This window comes from Hippopotamus amphibius, chromosome 2, assembly GCF_030028045.1.
Source record: "Hippopotamus amphibius kiboko isolate mHipAmp2 chromosome 2, mHipAmp2.hap2, whole genome shotgun sequence".
Classification (NCBI taxonomy): Eukaryota; Metazoa; Chordata; class Mammalia; order Artiodactyla; family Hippopotamidae; genus Hippopotamus; species Hippopotamus amphibius.
The window spans coordinates 159,614,780-159,633,886 of NC_080187.1; the positions used below are offsets into that span (position 1 = coordinate 159,614,780).

General features: G+C 35.3%; 1 protein-coding gene across 4 annotated transcripts in view; it reads right to left on the reverse strand.

The window, feature by feature from the left end:
- Positions 1 to 8,352: 8,352 nt before the first annotated feature.
- Positions 8,353 to 19,107, reverse strand: part of MIPOL1 (mirror-image polydactyly 1) — a 303,368-nt gene continuing 292,613 nt past the window's right edge. For 3 of the 4 annotated variants that reach the window (XM_057720561.1, XM_057720558.1, XM_057720556.1), the window contains one exon: positions 8,353 to 9,113. In XM_057720561.1, coding sequence (XP_057576544.1) covers positions 9,047 to 9,113 — 67 coding nt within the window. In that variant the 3' untranslated portion in view covers positions 8,353 to 9,046. Of the gene's footprint in view, positions 9,114 to 9,816; positions 10,310 to 19,107 lie in introns of all 4 variants that reach the window. The other variant, XR_009051220.1, reaches the window with a different exon arrangement.

Below are 19,107 nucleotides of genomic sequence, written 5' to 3' on the forward strand. Positions count from 1 at the left end.
AAAATGTGTAATAAAATTAAAAAAGGGCTGAAAATATGAGACAGAAACAAAGAGACCACAAAAATGATCAAATGGATTTGGGAATGAACAAAATATGACTTCCTGAAATGAAAAATATAATAACAGAAATTAACAACTCACTGGAAATCTGTTTCCAGACAGAACAGAGTCGTTTGTGGCAGACTAATGCTCTTGCCAAGAACAACTAGTAAAGCTGGACAAAATACAAAACATTATTTGTTTAAAAGTATCAGAGAGGGGCTGAAACAAAGACAACTAGAGGAACTACGAGTCCAGAGGAGAGAGCACGGGGAGGTAAACTGATGGTCTGCAGCCCTCTTCCCCTGGAGGCATTTGCTGGCTCTGGGTTTGTCCTGGCAGAAGACTGCTGCTAGGGACAGGGAAACCAGCAGAGCTTTTGGCAATCTTGCAGGGCTGGAACAACAGACCTGGAGAACCAAAGAGGCCTGAAACACATGCCTAGTTTCCCCTTCAATGTGTTTGGCAAATTCTGGGCTGTCCTAAGAGGGAGGTTAAAAAAGCTCAGATGAAAATATCTAAAAGGACCTGAGTGAGGATATTACTTTCACCATTGAAAGCCTAGTGAGCTACTCCACAGGAAAATAGGCAAACCGGAGAAAAACAGCCTCACTCAAACTGCAACCCAGCTTCAACTCAGCATACCTGACTGGATTAAGGTGACTAGCTTCCACTCAATCTTTCCAATAGAGGAAAGACTAAGCCCTCTCTGGTGGAAAACAAAATCACCTGGAGGCTCAGGATGTTTTACATTAAATCAACAATTAATAGGTATGCCAAGGAACTTCCCTGGTGGTCCAGTGGCTAAGAATCTGCCTTCCAATGCAGGGGACATGGGTGTGATCCCCTAGTCGGGGAACTAAGATCCCACATGCTGTGGGGCAACTGAGTCCAGGCGCCGCAACTACTGACCCTGTGCTGCAACTAAGACCCAACACAGTCGAATAAATAAATATTAAAAAAAAAATTTGGCATGCCAAGAGACAAGACCATGCAGCTAGACACCTAGAAACAAAACAGACAATAAAGAAAGACCCATGGGTGATTTAGATAGTAGAGTTGGTAGACATGGACTTTTAAGTACTATTTTATAGTAACTAAGTTCTTATAATTATAAGCAAAGGGGAGACTATATTTAGAAAGATGAGTATTTCACCAGAGAAATGAAGTGTACCAAAAACATCAAGAGGAGACTGTAGAATTAAAAAATACAGAATCTGAAATTCAGAACTGAATAGATGGTTTGAACAACAGAAGACAGGATTAGTGAAATAAAAGACAGGTAATTTTGAAAATTCAAAACTAATGCTCATAGAGAAAAAAAAGGAAAATACAGAAGAGATATGTGGGAACACAGTGAAAAAATATATATAATTGGAGTCACAGAAGGAGGAGGAAAAAAGATAGTGAGCAAAGATTTCCTAAAATTGACAAATGATATGAAGTCAGAGATTTAATAGGTCTATGAACTCAAGCAAAGAACATCACATTTAGGCACAAAATAAAACTGCCAAACAAAACAAAACAACCCCCAAAACCCAACAATGAAAAAGATCCAAAAAGCAATCAGAGAGAACAGAGATTTTACTTTCAGGAGAAGAACATTAAGATTGACAGCTGATTTCTCAACAGGGTAGAGGGAAGCTAGACTTTAAGAGGATGACATTTTTAAAAAGTTATAGGAGGGGGACTTCCCTGGTGGTGCAGTGGGTAAGAATCCGCCTGCCAATGCAGGGGACACAGGTTTGATCCCTGCCCCAGGAAGATACCACATGCCCTGGAGCAACTAAGCCCATACGCCACAACTATTGAGCCTGCGCTCTAGAGCCCGTGAGCCACAACTATTGAGCCCAAGTGCCGCGACTATGGAAGCCCATGCGCCTAGAGCCCATGCTCTGCAACAAGAGAGGCCACTGCAATGAGAAGCCCGTGCACCACAATGAAGAGTAGCTCCCGCTCGCGAAAACTAGAGAAAGCCCATGTGCAGCAATGAAGACCCAACACAGCCAATAAAATAAATAAATAAATAAATAAATAAATTTAAAAAAAAAAGTTATAGGAGGACTTACACTTTTGGCCATGATGGAATAGCAGGGACCACATTTACCCTCACCACCTTAAAAAACCAACCAAACAACCAACAAACCAACCAAACAAAACCAAAACTCCAAAGCAAAACAAGACACACCAAAACCAAAGCAACAGCAACAACAAAAACAACAGTGGGAATATATGAATCAATGTTTTTGTACTTTGGACAACAGGCAGCACAAGACAGTGATCCTAGAGAAAAGGGAAAAAATGGAGCCCTAAGATTACCCCAGCTTATCATATGGCAAGTTTATAGAGCAGAGTGAAGGAGGGGGAACAAAACAGAGCCTGGCCACTTCCCTGAGTTGAGAACATAGAGTTGAGAATTTGGGGAGGCCAAGGTGGTTAGAATTTGGAGTCGGAGTACTAGAGAGGGGAGTTTCTGGAACAAAAATTGTTGCAGAGAAAGAGAGTGAGAGAGCAAGTGGATTCTGGAGAGCTACAGAGCATTCCTTGAGTCTTCCTCTGAGTGTGGACCAGCATACGTGTGTAAGTAAACTACCAAGGCTAAGATAAGGACCACCAGAAAGGTGCAGGCAGAACAATGACCAAAACTCACACATGGCTCTGACCAGTCAGAACAGAGAAAACAACTACTGCACAGGCATCAGGTGTTCAGGAGGGCATTGCCTAAGCTGTGGGGGAGGATCAGCCCTAGACTAAGAGTGCTCTGGTCCTACTTCTTGAAGCTTAAAACAGACTTCCAAGATCAAAACTCTTTCCAAATAATGTAACTGCATCCCTGAACAAAGTTCAAAATTTTTTAATGAAAAACAAAAATATCTAACACCCAGCAAGTTAAAATTCACAATGATTGGCATCCAAAAAAAGTTACCAAGCATACATAGCAGAAAAATACAACTCATGATTGTACAGCACAGGGAAATAGCCATTATTTTGTAATAACTTTAAATGGAGTATAATCTATAAAATATTGAACCACTATGTTGTACACCTGAAACTAATGTAATACGGTAAATTAATTGTACTTCAATTAAAAAAATACAATTCATGATAAATCAATAGAAACAGACTTGGAAATAGAATGGATAAGAGAATTAACAGACAAGGACATTAAAACAGTTCTCATGACTATATTTTTTATATTCCAGAACATAATATAAAGCATGAAAAAAATCAAGGAGAGATATGAAAGACATTAAAAAGACCCAATTTTAACTTTTAGAGATGAAAGATATGTCTGTGAAGAAAAAGGCTCTGGATGGGATTAAGAAGAGCATATTAGACACTGCAAAAGAAAAGGCTGGTAAATTTAAAGACAAAACAATAGAAACTATCCAAAATAAAACACCCAGGGGAAAAAGAGGACCCCCTCTCCCCAAATGAACAAAGAATGAATGTGCTGTAGCACAACCTCAAGTGGCCTAACATATAGCAGTTCCAGAGGAGAGGAAAGAGTTTGAGGACAAAAAATATTGAAAAAAAAAACAGCCAAAATTTTAAAAAATTGATAAAGATTATAAACCCACAGCCCAAGAAGCTCAACAAATCATAAGCACAGAAGCATGCAGAAATTTATAACACATCACAATCAAATTGGCTAAAACAAGTGATAAAGGGAAAACCCTTAAAGCAGCCAGAGAACATATGTACAGAGAACAAAAATAAAAATGATAGCAGGAACAAAGCAAGCCAGAGACAGTAGAGCAACATCTTGAAAATATTTTTCAAAAAGTTAACCTAGAATTCTATAGCCAGCAAAACACTTTTCTTTTTCACAAAATGAGAAGAAAAAAAAAAAGAGAGAGAGACAGACATTTTCAAATATACAAAAGCTTAGAGAACTCATTACTTACAGCCCTGCATTGTATAAAAGATAAATACTGCAGGAAGAAAGAAAATGGTAACAGGTGGAAACTTGGATCTACATAAAGAAAAAAAAGAGTACCAGAAATGGTAAATACATGGGTAAATATAAAATAATATTATTGTGCACCTATATAGATGTAAAATGTATGACAACACTATCACAAAGGCCATACATGGTTAGACAATTTTTTTACACAGTAATGTGACAGTTTACATATTACTAGTTTATAGAAACTTTACCCTAGCAATTTCTACTGCCCATCCTACCCTGGTCCTCTTTCAGCCCTGTACCTTAAGCTTTAAATTCTAAGTTCACTATAGGTGATACAATATTACATAGTCTGCTTATATTTACCTTATCTTGACTGAATAATCAAACACAACAGAAGCAATGTTTTTAGATTTCAGCTGTTACAGCAAAATTCCACATACAAATTCCAAAATTAGTAGAGGTGCTTTGTAGTAGATTTGAATCTTATTTTTTAATTAAGAGAATTTGATTTCCCTTCTTAGGTTCTTTCTAACCATATTTACCAAAAATGCTATTTCTCTTTAATTTTTTACTACTGCAAGTAGTAAGGTACCTAATAAATTTGTTCATAATGACTTTTATCTTCCTTAAACTTAAGAAAGTCGGACACAGTTTGACAGTGAACTTAATCTGTTTCCTTACTGCAGTATATCTTACAGGCATATTCAGTACAGAGTCTTCAGGACTGAACACTTATGTTTGATTAAATGTATAATAATTGCATTGAAGTGTCTAAGATTTGCAGTAGAGAGTTTATATGACTAAAAAGTAAACATATATTTCAGATATTTGAGTTTGTGCATTAAAATGCACCTTTGTTAATAATCTGATAGTCAAGAAACTGGTGGCTTCCAAAGTACAAGCATTCTCCAAAACTATATTCAGAAAACAATAACATTAAAAATAAGTATATTAAGATTTCTGCAAAGAAATATCAACAGTACACAATACTTTAATGATTTTTAAAAACACATTTATCATTGTCCAATTCTATTTATGAAATCCTACATTAAAATCCTATTTATGAAATCCTACATTAAAAAAATTTCAAGCTTTATAAATTTAACTTAAAGTACATAATAAAAAAGAAAAGAAAACCTTTTCAAAAAAGGTTATCCTAGTAAGAGGATTACAAAAAATTTGGTAACTTGAGATGCTATTCTGGAACGTATGCTACTAGTTCAAATGTGCAAGCTCCAACTTAACAAATGTTTAAAATATTTGAGTTTTTAAAACAGTGCCAAAATAAACCACATCTTTTCTAGAGATGACATATTTAGCTAAGCACGAGCAATATAAATCTTTCAACGATTTCATGTATTTGTTTAAAAGCCTCAGAAACCACGTGCATTTGTAATAAAATATGAACAAAATGCTGAAATCACTGGAGCCTAACAATTGACTTATAAGTCAATTTTTTAGAAAGACAAATGTCTTTATGTGCGTATGTCTGCGTATTTATATATCTATATATATCTTGATAAGAACAGGCAGACAGGGTAGCTGTAAATAGTAGTTATCAGCAACGCAGAAATATCTTGTGAAAAATTTGGGTTCCACACAAACCATATGTGAGAAGACAAACATATAGGCCATGGCTATTTTATCATGGCCTATATATTTGTCTTCTCACATATGGTTTGTGTGGAACCCTCACTAGTCGTGAGTATTTAAAGACAGAAACTTCAATAATTATCTTTAAAAATACACTATCTATAAAATGGTTTTTATGCAACTTTATTCAATATCAAAGCTATATATTTTTTAATATTCTAACTTTTTTATGCAGTAAACTAATTCTATTGGTAAGTAATCTGATAAGAAGATTCATCAGTTTATTTGAATAAGGAAATATAGGATCAACTTTCTCACTGAAAAAAGAAAAATATTTAAAATAATTTTAACATAATAGCTTATTTATAAAAGTAGAATAACAATTTCTCACATATTAATGATTAACTAATAACTTTGCCATAACTGCTTATACTTTCCTTATAATCAATAACCTTGTTTATAACTTGCCTATAACTGGTTTTATCTCTAACAGATGCTCTGGAAGGTAGAGTGAGCCTTAAAGTTTAGACTATCTATCATTCGACAGAACTACACTGTCAGGTTTTAGCATCAGGTCAAATTAAAAAATTACAAAGCAACTCAGGCTATTTTTTATCAACGATGAATTGTCACGGTATTCCTAATTAGTGAAGGCTAAGGCTCAGGCTGCTACTATAACACTATAGAGAGGTAGTAATAATGTGATGTTATTTATATATGCAGCTCACATTATTGTACTTCACTGAAAGAAATGTGTAGAAAATTCATATATATATATATATATATATATAAAAGAAATGGCACAATAATAAAGGAAATTGCAAGAGTTAAAATCTTTGATTTTTAATTTTTTTAATGAAAGGTTTGTAGACCTATGGTTGCATGGAGTTTAGTCATAAGACCTCAGCTGTGAGTCCTAGCCAGTCCTTGGGAAATTCCTAGCCCCTCTGAGCGTGTTTTCTCATTTGTAAAATGTACTACTACTACTAGTAATATTAAAATTATTACCATCATTGTCATTACTATGTGGTTGATATGTATTATATATATAGAGTTATTATATGATTATTAATAGGATCAAATAAAAATACAGATGGGAAAGGACTTTGTAAATCATCAAGTGCTACATGTTTGTGTGATCTTTTCTGCTTTTCCTCTGAACTACTTATTTTTTACAAGGCAAAGTAAATTCTCATGTTACTACAGGAATTAGACTTGATGTTTAAAGTAAACTCAAAGCAACCTCTCTGGGCAGTGTGGAATACTTCAGAAGTTGCATTATAATTGAATATGTACAGAACTGATCTTCAGTGGGTAGGTTATCCCTTCATACCGCCCCCCCCCCCAAAAAAAAGACAACTTGAAGCAATTTTGTTATTTTGTAGACAACTCATTTTCAAGGGGATGTGGTAATTTGGGGGAGATTACCTACACTGAGCAATAGTAGATGTTAGAATTGTTTTGTAAATTTAATGTTATAATATCAAATTCTGTAACAGCTCTGGATATTGATTATAGGAACTGGTTGTGCTAATCTGATTGTTTAGTTACAGAAAAAGATGTTTGGAAATTGTAAAATGTCTGTATTGTACACTTTGTGTTTTATAAAACCTCAAGCAAAATAACTCAATAAAGGTTTGTTCTTCAGGAATAAATTGGAAATTCAAGTTTACCTGTGATTGACTCGAAGAGGATTCAGGAATGGACTATTTTCTGACAAGAACTGTTTCTCTTTACTTACCTACATGACTTGCAAGGTGCTGTTCCTTCACACAGGGAGCTGTTACATGTTTCAATTAGAGCTCAGAGTGGAGACTACATGCGTGACCACATTATTCCAAATTTCTATAGTTATATAGTCACTGGTTTATGAGAGGCTATAAATTCTCTTTAGGACTGTCGAGTAAATCCAGTTAGTTTATTTTTAACACCTATTGTTCCTTATTTTCTAATTATCATAGTTAAAAAAAATTAAAAGTAGGCAACATGAGTAAATTCTAAATTTGAACTCAATGCGATGATTCTATCAGTTAATTCAGTGGATTTAATAAGAAAGAAATAGAGCTTGTTTGCATCACTATTCTTTTGTTACCCTATGAAAAAGCACCTTACATTTTTCTGCAGAGTAAAAAAAATTCAAAGGCATAATCTCCAATAGTGTATGTAATAAATTATTCTGTACTTGTCCTGAAAATAGGCAATGGTAGATAATTTAGCTCAATCTTAAAAATAAATTAAAAAATTGTATGGACTTAGAAAATTTTCAACTTGCTTACAAAATTTTCACTAATTCCATCTCTACTTGTCAATTTCATCCTGTTCCAGTCATATTTATTTTCTATTGGCTTCTCAACTATTCAATCTCAAAAAAAAAAAAAAAAAGAATTTTTCCCTATAGTCAAATACATGAATCTTAGTTTTATTCATATTTCACAATTAGAAGTGACTGCCATGCTGTAATTATCTTAAATTATCCCTTAAACTTAAAAAAAAGTAGGTATCCTGAACAAAATCACAGGTTTACTTTTCCCAAGTCCTTATATTTTTAATTATAATTTTACTGTATATTATATATTAGATCCTCCTCTTCCATAACAAAAACTCAAATGATAATCTAAATAAAAATAATAAAAAAGAATACTTAACACATTTGATGGGCTCTCTTGCCTTTTAGCATCACGCTGGCACATGCTAACTTTCAAGACAAAAGTATCCCAGCCTATTAGACAGACTTAGCAATTTCTACAGCTTAAATAGAGTTTAGATGGTTATTCAGAACCAACATTAAAAAATACTGACACCATGAATTTATAAGTACACATTAACAATGCCCTCTTTTTATTGAAAACAGTGCATTATTTGTAGTGAAAGAAAAATCATGCCTTGATTAATATAATTTTAAAGTACCAAACTCTTATTAAAGCAAATTATGCATTTGATTCTTGGTATCTATACTTAATATTCTTTAATACTAACAAAGATTACATGCATGCATTGAAGGAAGACAATACACTCTTATGTATGTGCTTCTCTCATTGGTTAAGAAGTAAACTCTATATTGAAAAATGCATGTATTTGAAGTTTTGACCTAACACAGTGGATTAAGGCTTAGACAATATTTACTTGGCTGCATTTTGATTCAGAAAGGGCCACACGTGAAGATATGATCCTGATCAACTTTACTATGTTTCTATAAAGGTCTTTCAGTAAAAATATTTACATTAAATACAGTGAGATATAAAATAATTACAAAATAAGCCGCAACTTTATATCTACTCATTGGTAAAAGTCCGTAGTTAATACATTTGGATAAATAACTCAAGTCAGCAGCAAAGTGGTTAAACATTTGTGATTTGATTTTATCTCAGCTTGGAATGTGGTTGGAGTGTCCCACTTCTAACAACTGTTTGCTAAGTTAAGGCTTTAGTGTTTACACAGTGTTGAATGAAGCAGCCTGGTCACCAGATGTGATTGCTTCCCCAGACTGTCGTTTTTTCTCAGTTAGATCACTGTCCTCATGGTCCCTGTTCCAACCTTCTTCCTCAGGACGTCCACTAGTCTTTCCAACCTAAGTTGGGGGTAGGGGGCAGGAGGGTAAAAAAAAGAATACAGAAAAGTGCAATTATTGTCAGGAATGTTTTGGCTGAAAAAGGACAGTATTTGCCTGTGACAAAGCACTCCTGGTAGTCATGTTAAGAAACAAAGCATTACTGCAAGTGAGAGACATGGGTGCAGAGTGCCAAGTACTTGAGGTTAAAAAAACAGTAAAAACACAAACTTTAACCCAAATCTTCAGATTATGTCCGCTTCAGATGCTACATGAACAATATACGATACTCATTTTAATACATTTACCTATTTGCATTACGCTTATGAACGAATCATTACTATGCAATGACAACACAGCATATTAAATGTAGAGCAATTTCAAGCTGATTTTTACCTAAGAAGTACGTATTTCATTACAGAAATACTATCAGTCTTAGATCTGTTCCCTATCTAAATAAGTGACACATTGGTATACTGTACAACTGTTATGCGTTACATTTCTTCCCTTGAAAGCCAGGTATTACCTGGTTAGGTTGGAAAAACTTGATGTCTCATGGCATGAAAATAATTTAAATATATAAAAATGATTTGGTGCTAATAAAACCAGATGTTCTGTACTACATTTTAAAAGTTTCTATTCCTGAGTAATATAAGTAGGCTAGCAATGACTACATATGCTTCTGAGTCAAAGATAAATGATTTTTCAGTTGATTAAAACTCACCAATTGCACTGAAAATGGAGTTAAAAGTTCAGAAGTCATTCTGTAGGTTCTTAGATTACTCTATGGGAGGGAGATCACACTCATTGAATCAATGAGAGTTTTGCTTGACAAAAGATGAATCAGATCGCTAATTGTCTTCTTTTCCTTATTATTTTCTTTACTGTAAACATAAAACCTCAACCAAAAATCTTGCTTGATGTCACAGACACAGAAATCTTCTTTATAAGTGAAAATCACACCTAGCAGTTTTCATATACACAATGCTCCCTCCTGAAAGCCTGGTGAGTGACATAGTCTAGTCTGCTCCAGCTTGCCTCATTTATATGGGTCCATGCATGAGGGTCCTTTGCAAATAAACACAGCACAGAGCTAGACACTAAAGGAATGAGGGTATTCTTAGCGTCATACACACTGGTTTAGATGGACTAATCAGCTGCATGCAATCCTGAAAACAGCTCAAGTTCATTGGATGATTCTGCGTATATCATGAGTTCTGTTAACAGAAAATAGGAATATTAAACAAATAATTCAGTGCATAAAAAATCTTTGCTTTGAGAAATGTAATAATGATCTTAGAGTAAAAAGGTAAATCTTGCTTAAATTACTATGAATTTCTCAAATGTGTTATACATCCATTAAAACAGCTTTAAGCTTGTGATGCAAATACTTGAACTAAAAGATTTACTGGACAATTCACTGTATTCACAGATAAGTCTGTATTAGCTGGACTTTCCTTAGTGATAAAAACTAGTGCTGTCTTATATACTCTGAATATTATGATTCATAGGATTACAGAAATCCTTTAAGACAAAGTTGCACTAAGTTGAAGTGTGGAGGAAGGGGAAGAAAAATGTCACTATGAGATTTTAACTGTACTGTAAAATACGATAATAACTTGAATTAACTGTTAACAAATGACTCCCAGTAGAAACCCTGATATACCACTAATAGAATTTCTCAGCACGTATTGTAAGAAGTTAAGTTATTATGAATTCTGAGTTGATGGAATGCCAGATTACTGAGATGAATCTGTGTTGTGCTTCTTCTGGCTTCTTCTTTACAGATGGATTCATTTTACTTTAGTTTCTTTTTCATAATGATATTAGGATATCTTTCCATTTAGAACCCTTAATACATCTTGCTTAGGTAAGAGGTTAGGAGGAAATACTTAAATATCATGTTTTGCAACGTCTTTACTATATTTCAACAATTACTAGGTCAACCACCTTCTCAGTTTATCCAGGTTGAATGATTTATGAAAATTTGATCTCAGAAATGAGAAAAATGTCAATTACTTAGTTTTGTAAAAGCTTACTGACTTTTAAAACACAATGAAGCACCCATTCCTTCCTGTAAGGAATGGACTCCACCTGCCAAACATGGACTGTGCTGACAGGCAGGTAGGTGTGTCTGTCGAACCACCTTGCAGAATCTGCCCGCAGGCTATTCTCTACTGTCCGAATCAATAATATCTTTTAAAAAATTATGTAGTTTAATAAAATAGCCTCCAATTGCTTTACATGTTACTCAGCAATAGCATTCCATAAACTTCATGAAGTAGGGAAAGGGTTAGATCTAGGATTAGAATTTCTCTATTCTAAATGAAGAAACTGAAGCCCAAAGAAACCCTCATACAAGGTCCAATATATGACAAATGTGGGCCTGGTTTCCTTGTTATTTTAAAGCTACTTTCACTAGAGTTTGGGCTACTAGAAAGCTAGAGATTTCAGATTATAGATTAATGTATTATTTGTCTTAGCTTCATTAAACTGTTTCAAGTTATTACTTAAGTCAAATTGGGTAAGTATTTACTAGTGTATTTCATCTGCTAGTTTAGAAACACATTATAAGAAAGTAAATTGATGACATTACACATAATTAGGAAATAATAGTTACAATCTATTATTTGCTACAATACAAATATTTTGTAAACTTGAAAAATACACTTACAGCTACATTTTAGAGAGAAATCCTAGTTTTTTCAATTAACATCATTTTTATATTTTCTTTGTGCCTGCATAATATTAAATACATAGTTTTAAATACATAGTTTTCCATCAGATAGATGAACCTTTAGTTATTTACCAATTTTCTGAATTGGTTTACTTTCGTTTTTCACTCAATGAATATTGTGATACATTTTAAAAGGCAAGTAATAATGAATACTATGTGCCAGGAACTATGAGAAGTAATTTATGCACATATTTAATCTTCATTACAACTCCATGGAGTAGATGTTATCATCAGATGACAAGCCAAAGCATATAGAAGGTAATTTGATTAGAGCCACAATGCTATTGCATTTTGGAGCTGGAATACATTGCAAGGTGTAATTACCACATCCCTGATCTCTCTGATGTGCTACACTGCTCCCAAAAACACTGTGACTTTTAAGGTTTATTTCTGATTTTTTATGGGCTTGGATTACTCTTATTGACTAGATAATATTTTTTGCAAAGTGAGAGAAAAAAGTGAAAACCGAACAAATTCCTTATCCTTAACTGAATTGTAATGAAGCAAAAATTCCACTATAGATTCCATTTTTGAAGGCAATTTTTGTATCTGTCAATGTGAGAGCAGAATTCTTATTGGCTGGACAATTTTCTCTCTAGAAAAAACCGTTCCATTTCCACTATTTAGACGAGATTGCCTGATCAAACATATTTGGCTTCTTAAATTTTTTTTTTTTTTCAAGCAGAAAGAACCAGGGAAATCCAAGAGAGATGGATAAAAATCATCCTTCCAGTAGAGGAAACAGTAAAGCCACTAAAAACGCTGCCTTTTGGGTTGGCCATTAGTATCAAAGGTCTTGTTGCCCTCTTTCACATGGCAGCAGGACATGAAAAAGATTTAAATGTAGGGTTTTCGCTTTGTTTCTTAACCTATCATGGCTGTTCTTCCGCTGCTGGTCTCTTAAATGTTATTTTATCACCTTTTCTTAACACTTTTCATATTTTCCTCCAAAGACATTATTTGTTCCCTTGATTCTACTTAAATGCTTATGGCTTCCAAACACAGACCATCATCCCAGAATGCTCCTCTGAGTTTCAGACTCAAATATTCAACTGCCTTCAAGGTATCTCCTTGTGCTTATTCCACAGGCATATGAAACTGAGCATATCTAAAACAAAGCTTATTTTACCTCCCATGCATATTTCAGTATTTCTTATTTTGATTAGTGTTGCCATTCATTAATTCACCCAACCTTTAAGTTGAAAAAATTTAGAAAACCTTGGTCCATTAATTTTTTTTTCTCACTACGGCTTGGACCTGTGAAAACTTTGTGATGAAACCACTGATGTACACAGTGGGAAGCAATAAAAGGGTTTTAACTCATCTAGTAACATCATTTACAGTTTAGAAAGATCACACTGGCAAGAATGTAGGGATGGCATGGAGGCAAACTGGCCTATAGGTGGGGAGTCCAGATAGCTTCTAGTGAGCATAATAACAATGTGAATGTGCTTAAGGTCGCAAAACTGCATACTTAACAAAGTTTATGATATAGATTTAAATTTAATCAATAAGCATTTGTTCAGTAATTCGTATAAACTAGGTACTGTTCTAGGCATTGATTATTCAAAGACTAGGACATGATTCTTTATCATAAGAAGCAGTAAGGTGGAGAAGCAGACCTTTATATGGTAATTGCAATAAGTTATTGGCAAATGCTGTAATAAAAGGATAAGCACAGGTATTACACAGAACGTAGCTTGGGCAGGGAAAAAGAAGAAGGGCCTGTGAAGGCTTTCTGATGATGTCTGAGTTATATTGTGAAGGATAAGAAGGAAACAGTCACCTCAAGAAGGGTGGGAATGGAGACGGGGCAGGATGGGCATTTCAGATAAAGGAAATAATATGTGTACAGACACTGAGGTATGAAAAGCATGATGTGTGTCAAGTCCAACAGCAGTATGGTTTCTCAGGATCATGAGGTAGGGGGTGGAAGATGGCGGGAAATGAGGCTGGAGAGGTTGGTCACGACTAGGTCTTGCTCTAGGTTGTAACTGAAGCCATGGGAGTAGGTAGATGGAAATGCCTAGAGAGAGACATAAGAAAGGAGGAGGATGTGAGAAGAGGAGAGAACCAAAATGAAAACAAATACTTAAAGTAAAGGGACTGGCAAAGGAATCTGAGAAAACAGTCAGGGAAGCAAAAGATAAATCCAGAGTAGGTGCTGGCACAGAATCCAGAGTAGAGAATTCTAAGAAGGGACTGATCAACAGGGTTAAATACTTAAACAAGATCAAAGTGAAAAATGACCATAAGATTTGGCAATTAGGAAATGACAACCTTTTCCGTGCGGCTTTAATGGCATGATAGAAGTAGGATGAAGCCTGAATGGAATGTTGAAAAGTGAAGACAAGGTATAGGCGTGGTTATAAAGTATAAGAGCTTGACTAGAAAGTAAAGAGGATTATAGTTACAGGGTAATGTATGGCTGAAGAAGTTTTTAAAGAGATGGATGGCATGTGAATATGTTTGCGGACTACGGAAGAGAGGACTACAGGAAGAAGCTGAAGTAAAAGGGAGGAAGTCGAGACCGTCAGGCAGGCGCTCAGAGGATGGAATCATAAGCACAACACGCAGCACTATCTGTAAAAATATGACATGACAACTTTTCCTTGGAGACTAAAAGGAAAGAGGTGGGAGGAATGCAGCTGCGGATAACTTTGCAGGTGTGGAGGAATTCAGCTGACAGAACTCATCACTGCTAGATTCAATTTTCCCCATGGAGGAAGAGGCAGAGTTCTCTGCTGAAAGCACACGGTAAAGAAAAAGGCTGGAGGAGAATGGTGAAGGTTTAATGGAACAACAAAGAGAGGTGATCTGGACATGGAAAAAGAATATTAGTGGGACTGATGGGCCACTGATGGGCCATGTGTCTTAGCATGAACATAGAAGTTGGGGTAGAGAGGAAGGCACTGAGTCAGGCGCCTGAAACCCACATTAAAGGAATGATCAGGCGATCAGGAGATATCACAGAAGAGGAGATAGAGAGGGTGATAAAGCTGGATGGTAATAAACCTCAAAGAAGGGAGAGTCTTTACCTGGATGCAGAAGGTCTGAACGTAGCAAAGGGGAACCAGAGAACTCTCTTTCCTAGTATACAGGGTATGGGGAAAAGATCAGTATCCAGTGGGCTGCTAGGAAAGAAGTGTCTGGTAAATTCAAGTTTCGGGCAGAATGCATGTTTGAAATATTCAGTGCAGAAGTTGTGGAAAGATGCAGGGTAATAACAATGGAAAGGAGGTTCCACAGGCAAAATGAAAAGAGCTGAGATCAGAGGAATATAGAGAAGGAAGAAAAGATGGGGAAGGAGGAAGCACACAGCTGTAAGGAAGAGGAGAGATAATTGATAGTGTACCCACTCTCCCATGCATAAATTATAACCAATGAAATAAAAAGTTCTTTTTCAGTTTTAGGCACACCATGTAACTGAAACATACAGTCTATGATACACACAGATGTATAAAAAATGTACATATATACACACATTTATAAATATTTAAAGATGAGCATATAAATATGAACACACATATGTGCACAAAAGTATGTGTAAGAAATAAGGGACTATCAATAGAAGAGAGAATAAAATGGAGAAGAAGAAGAAGAAGAAAGACTATTCACATTTGAACAGAATGGAGAAAGAATTTGTAAGTGAAAAGGTGAAAGTAGAAGTAGACGGGAGAGTGAGCCGAAAAGTCATGGTGAAGAAAGTGGAAACAATAATTGGTAGAAAGCAGTTAAAATGGAGAATTGAATAATAATAACATGGTCAAAATTATTCCGTATATTAAAAGGAAATTAGCCTCCTTTGATCCTCCACTCATCTGCCTAGACCTACCCTTTAAATCATTACCCTATTTGATTTCCTGTATGAGGTGTTGTCAAAATGTTAAGAGAACTGTCATGTCCTTACTGTTATTTTTGTCAAGGTTAATACTTTAAGCTGTCAACTGTTTTGCATATTAAAGTTAACAGACTGCTCACCATGTTGATTATTCTTTGTGCAGGTTCTCCAGCAAGTTTAGCATTTTTAAAAATATTAAGCCTGATCTAATAATCTAGTCTAATCATCAGAAAGGAAATTGGGACTGATATTTCTCTTGATCTGGACTTTTACTTCTATTTTAATGCTGCCACATTTCATTACTGGCTTAAACTGAGCTTTGGTGCAAAAAACTTTAGCCATTGGCCTGCTCTGCCTACCAAACCAAGCCAAGTGTCTCCTGTTTTGGACATATTCAATTAATATTTCTGTATCAGTTATTTATAGCCACGTAATAAACCACCCCAAACTTGGTGGCTTACAACAACAGCTATTTTACTTAACCATGTTAATTTTTTTTTAAGAACTTTTATTGAGATACAGTTAACATACAATAAACTGCATATATTTAGAGTGTAGAATTTGGTATCCCCATCTACCAATTCATTCCCCCCCCAACCCTCCCTGCTTTCCCCACTTGCTGTCCATATGTTTGTTCTCTACATCTGGGTCTCTATTTCTGCCTTGCAAACCGGTTGATTTGTACCATTTTTCTATATTTCACATATAATATGTTAATATACAGTATTTTTCTCTTCTGATTCACTTCACTCTGTATGACAGTCTCTAGGTCCATCCATGTCTCTACAGATGTCCCAGTTTCACTGTTTTTTACAGCTGAGTAATATTCCATTGTATATATGTACCACATCTTTTTTATCCATTCATCTGTTGATGGACATTTAGGTTGCTTCCATGTCCTGGCTATTGTAAATAGTGCTGCAATGAACACTGGAGTGCACGTGTCTTTTTGAATTATGGTGTTCTCTGGGTATATGCCCAGCAGTGGGATTGCTGGGTCATATGGTAGTTCTATTTTTAGTTTTGCAAGGAACCTCCATACTGTTTTCCATAGTGGCTGTATCAAGTTACATTCCCACCAGCAGTGCAAGAGTTCCCTTTTCTCCACACCCTCTCCATCATTTACTGTTTGTCGATTTTCTGATGATGCCCATTCTAACCGGTGTGAGCTGATACCTCATTGTCGTTTTGATTTGCATTTCTCTCATAATTAGTGATGTTGAGCAGCTTTTCACGTGCCTCTTGGCCATCTGTATGTCTTCTTTGGAGAAATGCCTATTTAGGTCTTCTGCCCATTTTTTGATTGGGTTGTTTTTTTTTTTTGATATAGAGCTGGATGAACTGTTTATATATTTTGGAGATTAATCCTTTGTCTGTTGATTCGTTTGCAAATATCTTCTCCCATTCTGAGGGTTGTCTTTTCATCTTGCTTATAGTTTCCTTTGCTGTGCAGAAGCTTTGAAGTTTCATTAGGTCCCACTTATTTATTTTTGTTTTTATTTCCATTATTCTAGAGGGTGGATCAAAAAAGATCATGCTGTTATTTACATCGAAGAGTGTTCTTCCTGTTTTCCTCTAGGAGTTTTATAGCGTCTGGCCTTACATTTAGGTCTATAATCCATTTTGAGTTTATTTTTGTGTATGGTGTTAGGAAATGTTCTAATTTCATTCTTTTACATGTAGCTGACCAATTTTCCCAGCACTGCTTACTGAAGAGGCTGCCTTTTCTCCATTGTATATCCTTGCCTCCTTTGTCATAGATTAGTTGACCACAGTTTATCTCTGGGCTTTCTATCCTGTTCCATTGATCTATATTTCTGTTTTTGTGCCAATACCATACTGTCTTGATCACTGTAGCCTTGTAGTATATCCTGAAGTCAGGAAGTCTGATTCCACCAACTCCGTCTTTCCTTCTCAAGATTGCTTTGGCTGCTCGGGGTCTTTTGCGTTTCCATACAAATTGTAAAATTTCTTGTTCTAGTTCTGTGAAAAATGCCATTGGTAATTTGATCGGGATTGCATTGAATCTGTAAATTGCTTTGGGTAGTATAGTCATTTTCACAATGTTGATTCTTCCAATCCAAGAACATGGTATGTCCCTCCATCTGTTTGTGTTGTCTTTGATTTCTTTCATTAGTGTCTTATAGTTTTCTGAGTACAGGTCTTTTGCCTCCTTGGTTAGGTTTATTCCGAGGTATTTTATTCTTTTTGTTGCCATGGTGAATGGGATTGTTTCCTTAATTTCTCCTTCTGATCTTTCATTGTTAGTGTATACAAATGCAAGAGATTTCTGTGTGTTAATTTTGTATCCTGCAACTTTACCAAATTCATTGATTAGCTCAAGTAGTTTTCTGGCGGCATCTTTAGGATTTTCAATGTATAGTATCATGTCATCTGCAGACAGTGACAGTTTTATTCTTCTTTTCCAATTTGGATTCCTTTTATTTCTTTTTCTTCTCTGATTGCTGTGGCAAGGACTTCCAAAACTATGTTGAATAGTAGTGGCGAGAGTGGGCATCCTTGTCTTGTTCCTGATCTTAGAGGGAATGCTTTCAGCTTTTCATCATTGAGAATGATGTTTGCTGTGGGTTTGTCATAAATGGCCTTTATTATGTTGAGGTAGGTTCCCTCTATGCCCACCTTTTGGAGAGTTTTTATCATAAATGGGTGTTGAATTTTGCCAAAAGCTTTTTCTGCATCTATTGAGATGATCATGTGGTTTTTATCCTTCAATTTGTTAATGTGGTGTATCACATGGATTGATTTCTGTATATTGAAGAATCCTTGCATTCCAGGGATAAACCCCACTTGATCATGGTGTATGATCCTTTTAATGTGTTGTTGGATTCTGTTAGCTAGTATTTTGTTGAGGATTTTTGCATCTAAATTCATCAGTGATATTGGTCTGTAGTTTTCTTTTTTTGTAGTATCTTTGGTTTTGGTATCAGGGTGATGGTGGCTTCATAAAATGAGTTTGGGAATGTTCCTTCCTCTGCAGTTTTTTGGAAGAGTTTGAGAAGGATTGGTAGTAGCTCTTCTCTAAATGTTTGATAAAATTCACCTGTGAATCCATCTGGTCCTGGACTTTTGTTTGTTGGGAGATTTTTAATCACAGTTTCAATTTCATTACTTGTGATTGGTCTGTTCATATTTTCTATGTCTTCCTGATTCAGTCTTGGAAGGTTATACCTTTCTAAGAATCTGTCCATTTCATCCAGGTTGTCCATTTTATTGGCATATAGTTGCTTGTAGTAATCTCTTATGGTGCTTTTTATTTCTGTGGTGTCCATTGTAACTTCTCCTGTTTCCTTTCTAATTTTATTGATTTGAGTCCTCTCCCTCTTTTTCTTGATGAGTCTTGCTAGAGGTTTATCAATTTTATTTATCTTCTCAAAGAACCAGCTTTTACTTTTATTGGTTTTTGCTATTGTTTTCTT